The sequence below is a fragment of the Emys orbicularis genome, chromosome 5, assembly GCF_028017835.1.
Source record: "Emys orbicularis isolate rEmyOrb1 chromosome 5, rEmyOrb1.hap1, whole genome shotgun sequence".
Taxonomy (NCBI): domain Eukaryota; kingdom Metazoa; phylum Chordata; order Testudines; family Emydidae; genus Emys; species Emys orbicularis.
Genome location: NC_088687.1, coordinates 100,837,002 through 100,855,923, shown reverse-complemented (window position 1 = coordinate 100,855,923; position 18,922 = coordinate 100,837,002). Strand labels below are relative to the sequence as shown.

At 42.7% G+C, this 18,922-nt stretch overlaps 1 protein-coding gene across 1 annotated transcript; it reads left to right on the top strand.

Moving 5' to 3' along the window:
* Positions 1-355: 355 nt before the first annotated feature.
* Positions 356-10,033, top strand: CHRNA9 (cholinergic receptor nicotinic alpha 9 subunit). The gene is made up of 5 exons (XM_065405424.1): positions 356-425; positions 2,634-2,779; positions 5,180-5,334; positions 7,161-7,693; positions 9,465-10,033. Exons 1-5 carry the CDS (start codon positions 356-358, stop codon positions 10,031-10,033), a joined length of 1,473 nt encoding a protein of 490 aa, XP_065261496.1.
* The last annotated feature ends 8,889 nt before the right edge of the window (positions 10,034-18,922 follow it).

Below are 18,922 nucleotides of genomic sequence, written 5' to 3'. Positions count from 1 at the left end.
ACTATTCTTCATATACTGACTTTCTATTGATGCATTAATAGTAGGAAGAAAGAGCCAGTAACACTGTGGAAAGAATAAGCTTTACATGAAGTGTTCCCTCTTGATATCCCATCTGTCTGGCTTCTCACTGAGCAGCAGAGTGGGCAGCTCTCAGGTTACCAGGGCAGAGTGGGGTGCGCACCGGGGCCCAGCTCAGGACACAGGAGACTTGCTGCCACTGAGAACAGAGCTCTTACCAGCAGCACATCCATATCTCCACTGCTTTTGTGCTGCTGCACAACTAATTTGTCTCAGCTTTGGAAGGTGAAAACAATTTTTGTGTTCCTGGAGGAGCAGAGTTACTTCAAGGTTCAAAATGAAGAGAAATAGCCTGCCCTTCTGCTGCTTCTCCCTTTGGTTGGTTTTCACAGCAGTGATACTTCAAGGTGAGAGCACTTCCCCGTATCAGTGTGCAGCTTAAGGCTTGCTTTATACACTTGATCGATCATTCCTTATGTGTTCACTGACTTCACAGTTCTGAGTGCACAAAAAATGCAGTTTGGGCAGCAGTGGATCCTCTTAACTGTTTCAAGCTATTTTATCTCATTGCTGAGTAAGCACTGGAGAAATATAACTATTTTCTGATTACATACTGTTGAACCTAAATGCTGTTTAAATAGTTTCATTAGCTTTGATTGCTTTTTTTCCAGTGAAGCTAGTTGTTTGAACTGTAGTTAGTCCTGAATTGCAGTACTAATAATTGAACAGCTAAATGGCTGAAGAGTGAAGTACTTTGAAATACTTGCTGCATACTTGCGTGAATTTGAATTTGCATAGGTCAGACAAATGTTAACATCTTTGTCCTTTGCTTTTTGAAATCTATGACTCCATCTAAAGATAATGCAGTACAACACAGAGAAACTTCAGAGGACAAAGCAATCTGTAAACCTATGATTTTAAAGAAAGTATTTCAGTGGCTTATCTGTCAAGCTGAATGGATAACAGAAAAAAATCTTTTTCACATATACTCTATTCTTTGGAAAAGATTGCAAAAATTAATTGAAGAAATTATTCAGTGAATGTGTTCACTAATTATTCAACCAGCTCTATCCATTGGCCAAATAATGAACAAAATTCATCTAATTATTTATTCAAACATGAATGCCATAAAAGAGGAGCAAATTTTATAAGTAGTATTCAACTCTCTCTTGTAGAGAGCAATATTTATATGTAGGGAGACAGCACAAGCCATTAGCTAGGGTAGAGGACTGGAAGTCAGACCTGGTTTCTATTCTTAGCTCAGCAACTGAGTGACTGTTTAAGCAAATCATTTTGGGCCAGATTTTAAAAAGTATTTTGGCATTGATGCACTCAGTGTTGCAATGCTTAACTGATTTAGGAGCCTAAATCTCATTTTCAAAAAGGATTTAGGCACTCGGGAGTCTAAATCCCATTGACAGTTGCTGTGATTTAGGCACCTAAAAGCCTAAATCCCTCTTGAAAATGAGATTTAGGCTCCTAAATCAGTTAAACTCCTAAACTATGTCCCGCAAGCTGTTTTAAGCCAGCCCCCGAGCCACACCACGCGGCTCAGCCCTGCTCCGGCTGGGGCGCTGGGTTGGGGTCTGGGCCACGCGGCTCAGCCCCGCTCTGGCCGGGTGCTGGGTTGGGGGCCACATCACGTGGCTCCCGGAAGCCGCAGCATGGCCCCACTCCGGCTCCTACCTGCTCCAATGGGAGCTGCAGAGGTGGTGCCTGCGGACGGGGCAGCGCGCAGAGCCGCCTGGCCGTGCCTTCGCATAGGAGCTGGAGAAGGGACATGCCACTGCTTCCGGGAGCCGCTTGAGGTAAGTGCCACTTGGAGCCTGTACCCCCTGAGCCTCTCCCCATGCCCCAACCCCCTGCCCCAGCCCTGATCCCCCTCCCGGTCTCCATCCCCTCGATCCCAGTCCAGAGCAGCCTCCTGCACTCCAAACTTCTCGTCCCCAGAGCCTGCACCCCCTGCCGGAACCTGCACCCCTTCCTGCACCCCTGCCCCAGCCCTGATCCCCCTCCTGCCCTCCGAACGCCTTAGTCCCAGCCCAGAGTACCCTCCTACAACCCAAACATCCCCAGCCCCACTTCAGAGCCTGCACTCCAACCCCAATTTTGTGAGCATTCGTGGCCCGCCATACAATTTCTATTCCCCGATGTGGCACTCGGGCCAAAAAGTTTGCCCACCCCTGTCCTAAATCAATTAGCTGTGCTCTGCATTGCAATGCCTATGCCTGAATTCCTTTAAAAATCTGGGCCTTATTGTCTCTGGGCCTTATTTTCTACCATCAATAAAATAGGGATAATTATATTTGTCCTATGAAAAGGACTGTGGAATCTATGGATGAAAAGGGCTATATTATTGCAGAGTGTTATATAAAATGGATGTAAAACATTAATTTTATAATATCCATTTAGTTACTACAACTTAATGACCTATTCTGCATGGGTCTCATCAGATTTGCTACATATATTCAATATTAAATATGATATAGTACAGTATGTGTATAATACTAGCTGGATGGCAGTATGTAGTCTAATAGTAACAAATGCTATTTGGAGCCTTGGGGACAGCATGCACACTACTTCATGTGATATATTTTAGATACTATTTGATGTAGGTGTGGAGTCTGCACAAGGAAAATATGCTCAAATGCTATTCAATGAACTGTTTGAAGACTACTCAAATGCTCTGAGACCAGTGGAAGACACAGATAAAGCACTGAATGTCACCCTTCAGATCACACTGTCCCAAATTAAAGATATGGTGAGTAACAAGACAGTAACAAGACAGTTCCATGTTCTAGAAATGTGCAAACTTCCACACCTACAATTTGTAAACTCTTAGAACTGCATGGGTTTCAGAATTTAAAACGTCATGTTTCACTTGAAGATGTGAGAACAATTTTCATTTTCCTGCATAAAGTGATAAATTTAATAATGTTTCCTCAAAGGTTTCTGTTCCTAATGTGTACTCATCCATTTACACCATTATGACCTAACATCACGATTGTCTTCTCCCTCAGTGCTCCGACTCTTTGTGGCCTCTGATGGGCCTTCAGCCTCTCTCTTTCTCCACCTGGGCTCTCCTGGTGGCCCAGTCACCCGAACTTTAGGGCTTGGTGCTGCTAGTTTAACCCGGGGTGCCTCTTCCTTAACTGGTCGGGTCAGCTCCCTCGCTGTCCTTCGCCTCTCTACCAGGGCGACAACCTCGTCATAGGTGGAGGGTTCATTCTGGTTTACCCAGGCACGAAGGTCTGGTGGAAGTCCCCTCATGTATCGGTCGATGACCAGAACCGCTAGTATCTCTTCCGGACTCCGGGACTCTGTTTGCAACCACTTTCGTGCGAGATGGATGAGGTCATACAATTGGAACCGCGGGGTTTTGTCTTCCTGTTACCTCCAACCGTGATACTGCTGGGCCCGCACTGCTGTCGTTACCCCAGATCTGGCCAGGATCTCTGCTTTCAGCTGGGGATAGTCTGCCGCAGCCTCTTCAGGCAGATCATGGTAGGCCTTCTGGCCCTTCCCACACAGGAATGGAGCAAGGATGCCAGACCACTGATCTCGAGGCCAGGCCTCCCGTAGGGCTGTCCTCTCAAAGGCCAGAAGGTATGCCTCTACATCATCCTCCCGTGTCATTTTCTGCAGCCAATGGCTGGCCCGTATGAGCCGCGTCCCATCATGGCCGCGATTCAGCTCTGTAAGGGACTTTACCTGATTTACCAGTTCCCACAGCATAGCTCGGTCTTGAGCAGCCTGGTCCATCAGCAGGCGATTAGTCTCTTGCTGCAGCCGCACTGCCTCCTGTTGGGCGGCTGCCAGGACACGGGTAGCCTCCTGCTGGGCCGACGTAGCTTGTATCAGTGCCCGCACTACGTCATCCATTGTGGTGAAAAAAAATATACCCTCTCCTTTTTTGTTTGTTTGTTTTGTTGTTGTTGTTGTTTTTTAAATCACCTTCCTTCTTCCACCGTGCTGTGCGCCCCAAGATACCACTTCTAACACCAGTGTGACAAAGTTCCTCCTCTATCTTGGTGGGTCCTGCGCTTATTGGCGGATTTTCTTGCCTCAGAGATTCACCATGTGGGTTGGGGAACAGCCCAGAGATCTTCCCCTCTGGAAGAACCCACAGTCCAGGTCAATTGGGAGGTTTGGAGGGAACCCAGGCCCGCCCTCTACTCCGGGTTCCAGCCCAGGGCCCTGTGGACTGCAGCTGTCTATAGTGCCTCCTGTAACAGCTGCATGACAGCTACAACTCCCTGGGCTACTTCCCCATGGCCTCCTCCAAACACCTTCCTTATTCTCACCACAGGACCTTCCTCCTGGTGTCTGATAACGCTTGCGCTCCTCAGTCCTCCAGCAGCAGACACTCTCAGCTCCTTGCACCTCTTGCTCCCAGCTCCTCACACTCGCACCACAAACTGAAGTGAGCTCCTTTTTAAAACCCAGGTGCCCTGATTAGCCTGCCTTAATTGATTCTAGCAGCTTCTTCTTAATTGGCCCAGGTGTCCTAATTAGCCTGCCTGCCTTAACTGGTTCTAGCAGGTTCTTGATTACTCTAGTGCAGCCCCTGCTCTGGTCACTCAGGGAACAGAAAACTACTCATCCAGTGACCAGTATATTTGCCCTCTACCAGACTCCTGTATCCCACTGGTCTGGGTCTGTCACAATATATATATATAATAATTGGATATCTTATTTTTCTCTCTAGTTTACCTGTTGTTTTGCAGAAGCAGTAGTTTTTCACAGTCAGTGCTGTATCCAGCTTCCAATAAAAAGTCCTAGTTTAGCTCCCCCTATAATTTTTGCTTGGAAAACTGGTTTGATTTGAAAATTGTCAGATTCACTTTGAAGGCAAAGGAGAATGTGTCTGCAAAGAGTGAAGAAAATTCCTCACATGGGTTTTGAATGATAGGTAATTTAAAATAATGTAAACATTAACATGTGTACGTACCAAACTAAGGTATGAGCCTGCACAGCTTCCAGAGAAATCAATGGGAATTGTCATAGTTGGTACCTCTGAACTGACATTAAAGACTTCTTACAGTACAGTCAGTCTTAGAAGAAACACATTATGTTTATAAAATGAACTCCCCCTGAAACAAAGTGTGTTTTTGTTGAGTCATAGATTAGAAATGTTTATGTATATAGTAACTCCTTACAGGATGAAAGAAACCAAATTTTGACCGCGTATTTATGGATTCGACAAAGTTGGTATGATGCATATCTCAAGTGGGACAAAGATGAATATGATGGGTTGGATTCTATCAGGATTCCTAGCAACCTGGTATGGAGACCAGACATTGTCCTGTATAACAAGTAAGTACAATTGGAGGGGCAGTTTCTTAGCACAACCTCATAGTTAGATTTAATATTTTTCTTTTATAAATGAATATATATGAAGAAATTTCCCTATGGGTGAGTTAACCCATAACCATCCACTTCATTACACCTTCCTTTGGAGTGTCTGGATCTGGCCATAAGATATTGGACTAGACAGACCATTGGTCTGATTTGGCAATTTCTGTTTTAATATGATGCTGTGAACAGGGGCCTTGAGTCATAGAATATCAGGGTTGGAAGGGACCTCAGGAGGTCATCTAGTCCAACCCCCTGCTCAAAGCAGAACTAATCCCCAGACAGATTTTTGCCCCAGATCCCTAAATGGCCCCCTCAAGGATTGAATTCACAACCCTGGGTTTAGCAGGCCAATGCTCAAACCACTGAGCTATCCCTCCCCCCCACATCACCACTACTACAACAACAACAACAACAACAACAATTATTAATAATCTGGTCTCTGCACAAAGTATGTATGGTTTCACTTAAGTTTATTTTTACTGCCTCTTAAGAGACTATACTGAGTCAAATGTGACTTATGAGAAATTTTGGAGCAGTGGTTTGGAGGTCACTGCAAAACCTTTCTCTGTCCATCACTGATTGATTTTGAACATATGTTTGTAGCCCTGTCTACACTTCAGTTACTGCTGAATTAGGAACCCAGATACAATAGGTAATAACATAGTTTGTGTCCTTTTACCCACTCTATGGGGCTGTGCAAAGGGATCTTCAGTGCTTAATTTGTGCCAGGCTTGCCAGGACTGAGCCCTGGCACCTCTAGGCTTGGCAGTTCTTAGCCCCAGCCGCCTCAGTTATGAAAGTAAAAAAATTGCTTGAGCCCTAGCACCTAATTGCTTGAGCCCCAGCACCTCTTTCATTACAAATTAAGTACTGGGGAGCTTCCAGATGATTGACTCATTATGTGGAAAAAGTACCCTTTGTTGCTTCTTTAGAAAAGAAGTTGAAATGTTTTATAAGGAGAAACTATCTTTCAAAATCTGTTTAAAACTGTTTGATCAAGCGTTTACATTAAAGAGACGTTATTAAAGAGCTTGGGTTCACAATATCACCTACTAGAAAGGGACACCACAAGAGAAAAAAACTTTGGAAAAAATGTCTTTACCTGTGTTGTGCATTAATCTAGTTTTCAAACATTGAATTACCCTTATCTGAGCTAGTTTATTTATTGTTAGGATGGAGAGTAAAACTAGAACAATCAATTTGACTAGCACAGTGGTACTGTATTTAGGCTTTCGACATGGCAGGGAACATTTTAATAAGTGTAAAATGTAGCCCCAAATGTTTACACTCCATGAGGCCAAAAGATACATCTTTGTGTTGCACATGATGGAAAGGGCTCAGGGGCTCCTCACATAGGATACTTCTAAGGACTGGGAGACCTATGAACTCTGATCTGACTCTGCCTTAACAACAAGGCCATCTTTCTTCTTTGTGTTTGTTTGTGACAGCCTACATACTGTAACAAATCCATGGTCATCTAGGATTTCAAGTTTATCATTAGTGCTGCACACTGAACTTTACAGTTGCATCAGGAATAGCACTCAAATCCCCTGCTGCAAAAAGCAGAGGCCCTTACTGCTTGAGCTAAGGAGAATTTCAGTTATATGTTAGCAGTATTGGGTCTTTGACACACAGCTGAGTCTGTCCAATAATAGCCATAATAGTGGCCATACATAACAGCCAGAACAATATTAAGTAAATGATGTAAATTCAGAGGTGTGTTTAATAACCTGATTTTCTGATATATTTTGTGTTCTAATTTGTTTATCATTTTGTCTTTTTAGGGCTGATGATGACTTTTCAGAACCAGTGAACACAAATGTAGTATTGAGATATGATGGAAAAATTACTTGGGATGCACCAGCTATAACAAAGAGCTCATGTGTGGTAGATGTTTCTTATTTTCCCTTTGATGACCAGCAGTGTAACCTTACCTTTGGGTCCTGGACCTACAATGGTAATCAGGTAGACATAATCAATGCTTTGGACAGTGGAGATCTATCTGACTTTATAGAAGATGTGGAGTGGGAGATTCATGGGATGCCAGCTGTTAAGAATGTAATCACGTACGGCTGCTGCTCTGAGCCGTATCCAGATATTACATTCACGCTGATCTTGAAAAGGAGGTCTTCCTTCTATATATTTAACCTGCTGCTCCCTTGTGTTTTGATCTCTTTCCTGGCTCCACTGGGATTCTACCTTCCTGCAGACTCTGGGGAAAAAGTGTCGCTTGGTGTTACAGTTCTGCTTGCTCTAACTGTATTTCAGCTAATGGTTGCAGAGAGCATGCCTCCTTCTGAAAATGTGCCCTTGATAGGTGGGTATTTCAGATTTTTATAATGGCTTATAAATAGTGGTTATATAATGTCAGGGAGACTGCATACCACTACAAAACATGGTGCTTCAAACCATAGCAGCTCCATCAGGTAGAGAAGCCAGACAAGCATTAGTGCTCCCTATGACTGTTTCTGCACAGCTGAGCTGTGGAACAGCCCCTTTGCTATGGCTAGGGGATTGGAGAGGTCAGGGCATGTTGTGTGGGGTTACACTTTCTCTCCCCCCAGGGCCATAGAAGGAAATCTACTGTCTCAGTTCCATTCCAGACTCTGATCCTGGCTTAAATCCCACAGGCAGCCCCGATTCCAAGGAGCAGGGTCTGGCTGTCAGGGATTTGAGCTAAGGGCAGAGGTTACGTGAGGATTTGGGGACAATTCACTGGAGAAGAGGTCAGATGGGGGAGCTGAAGAGCAGCTCAATTATACAGGAGGAGAAGGTGGGGGAAGCACTAGTGTCTTCTCTGGCCCACCTGATGTATATTCCGTGGCTTGCCTGGGAGTGGGAGAGCCCTTTTCATACAATCCAGAGCAGGTATGCTGCAGAAGACTTTCCTTATGCTGCAGGTTCCTAGCTTCTCACGTACCATGCAACCCGCTATCCCAGGGTGTAGCTCCCATATACTGACTGGTTCCTAGGTGGCCTCGTTTGAGAATCTGTTAGGCTCTAGAGCAGGGGTCGGCAAGCTTTCAGAAGTGGTGTGCCGAGTCTTCATTTATTCACTCGAATTTCAGGTTTCGCGTGCCAGTCATACATTTTAACGTTTTTAGAAGGTCTCTTTCTATAAATCTATAATATATAACTCAACTATTGTTGTATGTAAAGTAAATAAGGTTTTTAAAATGTTTAAGAAGCTTCATTTAAAATTAAATTTAAAATGCAGAGCCCCCGGACCGGTGGCCAGGACCCGGGCAGCGTGAGTGCCACTGGAAATCAGCTCGTGTGCCGCCTTCGGCACAGGTGCCATAGGTTGCCTACCCCTGCTCTAGAGAATCTGAGCACACCTACAGCACAGCTTGTTCTGCCGTGCAGAACTAAGACTCCTCCTAACCCCTTCCTTTGGTGAGCCCTAGCTGATCTGTTGGGAAAAAGTAAAGAAGCGTGTATATGCCTTCTTCTCCTGCACAGCTCAGCTTCCAGGCTCCCCTTTTCCCCCACTAGTTCCGCCAACAAGCTGCAGACATTCCCAGCCCTTCTTGCATCTGGAAACCCAGAGATGAAAAATGTGATCTTCACTGCTTCTGTGGTGAAAATCAACAGTTATGACAATTTAATATAATCACTTACATGATAGGTGGGCTTTTTTCCAAATTAATTTATGCACAAGGAGGTGGTGTAACAAATGTGAAGTGTGTAAATGTTGATGCAAATTTTGTAGGGATCCTAAAAATATGTGAAATTCACTGTGAACATTTTAAAAAAAGACTTTAACATGGTTGCTTTTTGAAATTGGGGCATTTGAGAGTGTGAATATTTACCTTGATAATTAGGTGGTTATTCTTTTGAAATGGTATAATATGGGTCATGATCAGTGGGAGATTTTATTTGTTTGAATGGACTTAAACTCTATTTTAAGTGGCAAATCCCAAGGCAACCATAACTATAGAGCATTAAGATGATTCCAGAATTCTGACCTCTTTTGATAGTTTCTCACATTTCGCTTAATGTTGAGGGATTTTTTTTCCTTTCTGCAGAGGGTGATTTTAACTTGAATAATACTTTTAATATACATTTCCCTATTTTTTACATTACAGGCAAATATTACATAGCAACTATGACAATGATCACAGCATCCACTGCACTGACCATCATTATAATGAATATCCATCACTGTGGAGCAGAAGCCCAACCTGTTCCACAATGGGCCAGGGTGGTTATTTTGGACTACATGTCAAAGATCTTTTTTGTTTATGATGTGGGTGAAAATTGTACAAGTCCACAAAGAGTAAAAACACAAGAACATAAATTAAGGAAGGATTTTAAGTATCAGAAAAAGCAGGACAGACACAAGGTGGTGACCAGTCAACTTTCCAGGAATAGAAACAATGACAGTGACCTAAAGAAGAAGCTGAATGGACATTTAAATAACAGTAATGGAATTCAATGTGAAAATGCTAAGGATGCTGTTAACTGCTGCTCCTGTTATAAAGTACTGATAAAGAATATTGAGTATATTGCTAATTGCGTTAGAGACCACAAAGCAAACCGCGCTAAAGGAATTGAGTGGAAAAAGGTAGCAAAAGTGATGGACAGATTCTTCATGTGGATTTTTTTTATTATGGTCTTTTTCATGAGCTTCCTGATTATTGGCAAAGCAATTTAACTGAAGATATTAGAGTGTATTTATTTTTATGTATGTTGGAATGTTTAGCTAGTTTGCCTTGATGGTACTTTGTTTCTGAGGCTTGGTCTACACTTACCCCCCAATTCGAACTAAGGTACGCAACTTCAGCTACGTGAATAACGTAGCTGAAGTTCGAAGTACCTTAGTTCGAACTTACCTCGGTCCACACGTGGCAGGCAGGCTCCCCCGTCGACGCCGCGGTACTCCTCTCGTCTAGCTGGAGTACTGCAGTCGACGGCGATCACTTCCTGGTTCGACTTATCGCGTCCACACAAGACGCGATAAGTCGAACCCAGAACTTCGATTCCCAGCCGCCGAACTAGCGGCTGGGTGTAGACATACCCTGAGTATCTGAGGTTTCTGTATCTTTAATTCTGTAAAAACAAACAAAATAATTTGAGATTGCTGTTATGTGAGTCATCTTGTCAGAATGATTCCGTCAGATCAGAGGCATCCAAACTTTGCTCAGCTAAGGTCATATTAACAACTTGCCAGGAGCTAAGGGCTGAGTCTAACTTGTATTAAACTGAACAGTTGCAACTGCCCTTATCTGTAATATGGAAGTGCACCCTATGAATGAGCGCTGGACATGTATGCTGTGCTCTGTCTTGATTAAAACTGGTTATGGCCTTGGGTTGGCTCAAGAAGGAGCACTGTGTCCTAGACGCAGTGATCGCAATGGGATGCTCCTCCATATTAAAGATAATAGAATTCCAAGGGCTACATTTAATCTGTGGCCTGCAGTGTGGCCAACTAGCTGTGTGCTAGATGGAAAAACACATTTATTTCTCTACATGTGAATGTTTGACAATTCCCCTGAGACCATCCCTGTCTAGCTGCTATCTCTTCCTCCCTCATTTTGCCTCATTCTTTTCTTCTGGATTCTTCCCATGAGTGTTCAAACATGTTTATGTCCTAACACTCACCTGCCTCTAACTACTGTCCCATCTCCTTCTTCTCCTCTAAATTCTTTGAACTTGTTAAAAACAATAGCTACCTTGATTTCCTTCCAGCTAAGTCCTGCCTGACTCCCTTCCGGTATTACTTTTTTACACCATCAAAACCATGCTCACCATGATTTCTAGGACTTTTTTTCTGGCTAAGTCTTGCACCCTCTTCCCTATCATCCTCCTTGAACTTTCTGCTGCCTTTGACACCGTTTCCCTACTTCCTCCTTGATTCCACATCTTCCCCTGTATTTGCACAGTGTAAAGATGTACTGTATGGGGGTGGGAGGGGGTCTGATCCTGTTTGGAATCTTTAGGTACTACCCTAATACTACTAAAGCATGGAGTTGTGACTTCTGCTCTTTGTTCAGCACTGCTCATTCTGTTACTTCATCCTCCCACCCATCCCACCTCGTTTACCTATCTTGCCCATTTGTTGCATCTTGTTTTGATCTAGATTGTAAGCTCACTGGGCTACGGTCTGTTTTCTTTGGCACTTGCCTATGCAACATCTAGCACAACAGGTGTGATTATTTGGTGACTCCCTTTACTCTAATACAAATCATAAATTTTAAACAGACTTATTAAAGTGATGTGAAAGTCAGTCAAATGACTATACAAAACGGTCTCCTTGCTCAGCACATCCACTGCTTGTGTGTTTGTTTGCTTTATGGACAAACAATTCTTTTACTGCTTTTTATTCCTTTTAGCCCTGCAGACCTTATATGCCTAAGGAAGATGCCCCTTGCAGTGAAGTTAGAAGCTGATACATGAGGCATACCCAGGGCAAGTGAATGACCTTTACTAAGCTCAAGGTGCTTGAAACCATGATATTCTAGATGCAGTGAGAGACGCAGGATGACACTGAAATGGATCCCAGTCAGAAGTTCATGTGATAAAACTCATTTTCATAATTGTTGCAACTAATATGGAGCGCACCCATGAAGATGTAATTTAAGATGATGAGGAGTCAAAACAGCAGAGCGTTGTCATTGTTATCCAAAAACTCATCGGAAGAAAGGGATTTGTATTATCATGTAAATGATACACTGAATTCTTAATGACTGGTTTTGTCTCTTGTGTGGAATAATTAAAGCTGAAAGCCTATCTAGATTCTCATACATAATGCAAGCCATAAAAGCCTAGGTTCTAGTGTAAAGATAATTTGAGTAGCTATCAGAATAAACTAAGTATCTGACGAAATATTGCAAGTTCTTTGTACCACACCATGAGTTCCCTGGAAATCAGGCACTTTCTGGTACACATTCTATTCAGAAGTCAAACTACATTTTCACAGTGCAGACAAATGGCACCATCCATTTGCTGTGGACTTCAATGCTTAGCTTTATGGTGTATGTCTGAGGAAATGAATTTGTTCTATGACATGGAAAAAATACTGTCCAAAGGTGTGGGAAGAGGAGACATATTGAAGATGAGGCTAAAATGTTGAGAGACTTCAGACTGCATTCAAATATGCATGCATCATTTCATATACAATATTTGCATTCATAAGTGCACTAGCTGTAAAATTTACACTTGCAAATGTAAGCGTGCAGATGTGTGTGGATCTTGTGCTTTTTTAAATAAAAATTGTGTCCCTAAGTGTTTTCCCCCTTGAAGGAATGTAAGGGTGAGAATATTTTGCACTTCCCTACTAACTTCTGTTTGAAGATCTCAAAGCATGAGAGAATTACCTCCCTCACAGGAATGGTGTGAGGCTTGAGAATTATATCCAATTTCACTTAGCTTATCAGAGACTGTTAAGGAGTGACTTGATTACAGTCTAACTATGTACATGGGAGACAAAATTGGATAAAAGAGGAGGCTCTTCACTCCAGCAGACAAATGTATAGCAAGATACAATGGTTGGTAAGTGGCTAGATTAGAAATAAGGTGCACATTTTTAACAATGAGGATAATTAACTATTGGAACAACTTACCCAGGGTTGGGGTGGATTTTCTATCACTGGAAATCTTTAAATAAAGACTGGATGTTTTTTCTCACAGATATACTCCAGTTCAACTACAGCTATTGGACTTGAAGCAGGAATTAATTAAATCCTAAGGCCTCTATTACAAAGGAAGTCAGACTAGATCATCCCAATGGTTCTTACTAGTCTTAAAATCTAAGAGAATCTATGACTGTATAGATGGTGAAACTGAGGTACAGAGAGGTTACGTGACCTGCCCACGGTCACACACAATGTCTGCAACAGAAAATAAAGCAGAAAGCATATGTCCTGATGTGACTGACCTCAACTGCTGTGTTTTACCTCCCCAAAACCCTTCTTGCCTTTCTCCTAAGCACTGCATACAGCCTGTGAAATCTGGGAGGTTATTTCTCTTTTGAGTGTCTCACTACTCTGGTATCTTATGTCTATTACAAGTGCTGCCCTATCATAATTTCTATTCCCAGATGTGGTCCTCGGGCCAAAAAGTTTGCCCACCCTGGTTTAAAGTACTAGCAACTCTGAGGAGAGCTGGGAGTCTCCTGTTTTAAAAGAGAGTGACTGTTTGATGTACAATCCAGTTGCAGAAGGAGGGTGGGACCTCCTGAACAGGGGCAAGAAACCCTATTGGGACTCTAATATGGACCCAGAGTGGGTGTGAACCTGAGCAACCAAACAGTGAATTAATTGTTAAACCAGAACCACAAACAGGAAATAGGTTTTTAACTAATCTGGCCTGGGTAATTGATTGAAAAAACCTGAGTGGGTGCTGTGCATAAGGCACAAGCAAGGGGGCATGCCTGAGAGCAGTGCTGCATGACACCTGCCTTCTCTTGTGTAACAGAACTGTTCTAGTTATCCTGCCAGGAACTCCTCCTGTGGGATCTGCCCCAAAGGAGGTAAAACCCAGGAGTAGAAATCCTGCAAGGTGGGGTTTTCAGAGAACCATAATCACATAGCCTGTAAGTGGAAATTACATACCAACATCATACATATTTGTAGTAATAATTGCTTAGTTGCTAATAGTCAGCTCATACATTCCAGACCAATACACTAAATACAAACATCTCTAGTATTGCCTAGAGGAAAAATTGTCCTAAACCACGTAAACTGAGAGCATTGGGAATCTAAATTGTATATGATATTTTTAGTGTTGAATGGAGAGAGAGGAATCTAATAGTCTCATTGTCTCTCTTTCCGTCTCCTCTTCCCTTTGTATGTCTCTCACACACATCCAATAATCTTTGAAGATTAAATAAAACAATGATGAATGTATGTGATTACAATAATAAAGAGAAATATGTATTAAGGCGCTCAGGTGAGAAGCCCTGTTGAGAGTTAAGACTGCAGGATGACATGCTGGTTATATTTGCTCAGGAGGACAATGAAGGCTGTAAATATAGTTTGTGATCTGTATGCTGTGCCCTGAGTATGCTGTACGTTTAAGTACTGTGGGACAAGAGGGAGGGGGGCTATCCCAGCAGGATCTCTGGGAAGCTTTGCAGTGCAATGGCGCTCAGAGCTTCAGGGAATATGGCTGCTGTGCTAGTTTTCTGTAAAGAACAAGGCTTGTTCCCTTCTGTTCCTGGTCAGCACTGCTAGCTGAAACAGAGACCCACTCCCTTCCTCCTTATATTAGGGAGGCTTATGCTGACAGTAGCTCTCACCTTGTATAGTCTTTTTGCTTAGGGGAATGTAAGGGACACGTTATGCCTGATGACTTACAGGCAGCAATGAGAGGCTCCAGGTGCCCTTTTTCTCCCTGACTCCTTCTTACACAGCCTGATAGTCTAAGCTGTCTACTCATGAAAAGCTTGTTAAAGAAAGACAAGCTCCAAGCAGTCTGGTTTAGGGTATTTTGCAACTGAAATACTAACAATAGCAATCCAAAGAGCATTATTGTTCATTATCATTTTGTGGGCAAATCCAGCCCCTGATGGGAATTGTTCAAGCATTATGACAGAATGTAGTTTTGAGGGGCTTCAACGTTCTAACAAGCTGAAGTGGATCAGAAGGAAAGGAACAAAACAGAAGAAGAATATAATGCTGAATTAGCCCATGAAATGCTTACAAATGGGGAATATAATGTCCAGAGCTGCTAGCAAATAGTGTTATTGCCAACAGGAGTTTGCATTTTCAACCCAAGTGTTGATAATTCGTAATGTAATCTGAACTTCAATCTATGGCCCGACCAACGGGGAGCAAGATCAGACTTCATTTGGTCTGTCATGATTTTGTCCCCACTAATATGTTAAAAATGAGTGGTTTTTCTTTTTCATGTATTCTTCATCTGAATGGCCAGGGAATGACGTTGGTTTACTTCTTTTCCCAAGCATGACTGATAGATACTTTTTTTTAACCTCACATCAGTACAAAGATTTTAATCACTTATTCAAAAGTGGGGGTTTCATGTCATACTTCCTTTGGGTTGAAGATGTTCATTGCCCATCAGACCCTCCAAACACTTATTTTAATAAATTACTGTACTTGTTCTTGGTACTTGGTAGTTGTTCTCAATGGCTAATTTGCATTCTGACCGGCTATTTGACCTAGTTGTTTAGTTTCTTGTGATTCTTGGTTGTAAGACACTGGGCTGCTGAAGCTACTTTATCTCATTTATTTGTATTGAAGTAGTACCTAGAGGCCCCAACCAGGATTAGGGCCCCATTCTGTTAGGCACACAGACTAAGAGACAGTAACTGTCCTAAAGAGTTTACAATCTAAAAAGGGAAAACCAGACTTCGGATGGGAGAAAAGGAATATTATCTTCCCTATTCTACAGATGGAAAACTGAGTTGCAGAGAGACCATGATGTGACAAGGGATATGCAAGAAATCTGTGGCAACACTGACAACTGGACTCAAACCTCCTGTCTCCTAGCCCAGGACCTTAACCACCGACCAGACCATCCTGTCCCTGCCTCTCATCTTCTGCCTGGATTTTGCTATTACAAGATTATGTCCCATGGAGGGTCTTCCATCCAGTGAGCATTTACTTTGAGATCATAATTTGATTTCCCATAGAAACTTCTTGTAAAATGTCAATACTTCATACGTTAGTTCGTCACCATAATTTGAGGTGTCTGTGTGTCAATCTCCGTGCTGCTAGTTGTGATGAGAGGGTATAGAATGGACGCTATTTTCCCAACACAGTACAGGAAACCTACTTGTTCAAATCCCTCAGTAATCTCTGGCACATTTATTACCTTGTTCACATACTACTGCAACACTTCACATAAAGCCATGCAAATTTCCACCACCACAGCACCCACCATGACACCTCAATCCTCACTGCTATCCAGTTGACTGACAGCTATCTGGGGAAGCCAGCTTCTACAGAGTAGTTGCTTTTTTTTTCTTTCTGCAGTTAGTGGTGCTTACTAACTATAGACTAACCAGCATGACAGTGGTCTAGCACAACAGTGTTTGGGTGAGCTTCCTTCAGAGGTACAAAAATGTCTCGATTCAGAAATTCTGTAGTCACAGCTGCTCATCCCAGTTTTCAAACAACTCAGTCCCAACAATCTGTAGACATGAGCTAGACCCAAAAATGGCACTCTACCCAGTGAACCTCATCTTGAAGTGGGGCATGAAGCTGGCATATCCATATCTGAAGGGTATGAATCTTGCATCATGAATTTGATTAACTACTGGTCTCAATTTTGGTTCTCCACAGGTATCACAACCCTCTCCGCTACCTCTTCTGAGTTGTGTGAGATTAGTTTTCAAGAACTCCAACAGAAACGTATCTAGCTGAACAAGGAGCACATTCCAATTGTTTGGCCTACCTCAATCTTTGAGACAATACCTTGGAAACTACAATGGTTTATATGAAGAATTCACTCCTCCCTCAAGCCCCTTGGGTATCTCATTTGGCTCTTCAAAATCTCCCACAAGTCACTGCAGTGATAGAAAAAACTGTGAGATAGGGTATCCAGAATGCAGTACAACTGCAGTGGTGGACTGAGAACTAGAATGGACATAGAATGGACCTGCACCTAGTAGCTGATAACTAATATGAATGCACTGTGCTACTGATACACTGGTGCAATTCCACTGATGCAATTCAGTTTTTAGTGTAGTGAATAGTGCAGATCTCCCTGTTCTGTTTTGATTGGTGTAGGTTAGCATTTGTGAGTCTCCAGGAAGACGACTCAGGGATGTGAATGAGGAGAGGGTGGGGTCTTAGTGCACTGGGATTTGGGAGACTGTTCCATGCATAGGGGCCAGAACAGGAGACATGGAGGCTGCATGTTGAAGGTATGTCTACATTGCATTGTAAACCTGGGTTTGTGGGACTTGGGCTTGTGGACTCGGTGTTGCAATGCTTGAGCATCCACACTGCATTGTAAACCTGGGATTACAACTGCTGGACCTGGGCCTCAGCCATGCTAATGCATCCATATTACGCAGGCTTTCTGACTTGGGGCTGTGGCTTGACCTGTGGCCACACTGCAAAATGACAGGGTTTGGACCTGACTCATGGCAGGCGCTTAGTGCTTGCTGACCTGAGTCAAACTGATTTATGTGTAGATGGAAAGGAGGGGCTTGGGCTCAAATCTGAGTCAGAGTCCAGGCTTAGTGCAGAGTTTAGACAAACCTGGAGATGCATACAAGTGGCCAGTGAGGTTTGCATTGCTGGTTGAGCAAAGAGAAAACATACCAAGAAACAGATTAGACATTGAGTTTGGGTGCAGGGGGGAGTTGGAATTTGGGCAGGACTTTGAAGGTGGAGATGAGAAGTTTAAACTTTATTACAGTGAGCAAAAAGAAGCCGGTGGAGGGATTAAGAGTGGGGATTGACATGGTCTGAACAGGTAAGGAAGATCATTTCAGCAGCTATGTTCAGGACAGACTGGAAGAGAGTGATATTGGAATATATCCTACGAAGAAATAATTAGTCTGATCTCCTGATTGAACTGTGGGAATGCCTCAGGGCTCTGTCCTAGCTCCTCATTAATTTTTGTGTTTACAACTTGTTAATTAACATGACGAAGCTCACAACTGCTACTGATGCTCAGATTGTTTTTCTCTCTTCCCCCATAGTTCTGAGAATATTCACCTTCTTTCACAGTGATTGACATATGTATTAACATAGTGAATACACCAGAATTCCCCCAGGCTGAATGCAGATACAAGTGAGGCCTTGTTCCTAGACTTCAATGCCATCCCTGGTTTCTGTTCCTTCAAGGTGGAGTCTTCTTGCACCACGGTGAGTAGTGAGGATTCTTGGTTTTGGATTCTGATGTACACGTTACTTCTCATGTTAGTTCAGTTGCTAGAGCCTTTAAATTGAATTTGTTTAATATTAATATATCAAACAGATGTAATTATTCAGCTATATCTGCTGCTAAAATGTCTGTTCTCAAGTAATATTTTGCCTTAACTATTATAATCTTGCTGGTCTTCCTGCTTCTTCTGGCCACTATCTGAAAGCTCTTCAGGTTTGGTGCTCTTACCTGTACTTTCCATTTCCTAAGTCTATTTGCTACTTCTGAAACTGAGAATCAAGTTTTAAATGTTACTATTGACTTTTAAAATGTTGGTCCTTTCTTTGAAACTGCATGTAACCAAATTTTCTCATAGTTTACATTTATGCAATCCCTCTGAAGTCCATGAGGTTGTGTCAATGTGCCAGACTGGAATTTGGTCCTATATTTTATTAATAATGCTATAATACATATGAGACAATATGGTATTATGATGGGGGCAGGGTGCACTGTTTTTTCTTTGGTGGGCAAGGGGTTAACCTCAGCTCCGTTCTCCCTGTCTTTTGCACAAGAGCTCAGCGAAAGAGGATTTTTTTTTCTTTTCTGTTTATTTATGTTATAAACGTCTGTTTCTTAAGGACAAGACATTGCTGGCTTTTGTTTTGTTTTGCTGAGTCATTCCACCAGCTACAAGTACATAGAATTATGAGGGGCCAAAATCTTCAAAAGTGGTCTGTGACTGAGTTTATACGTGTAACCACCA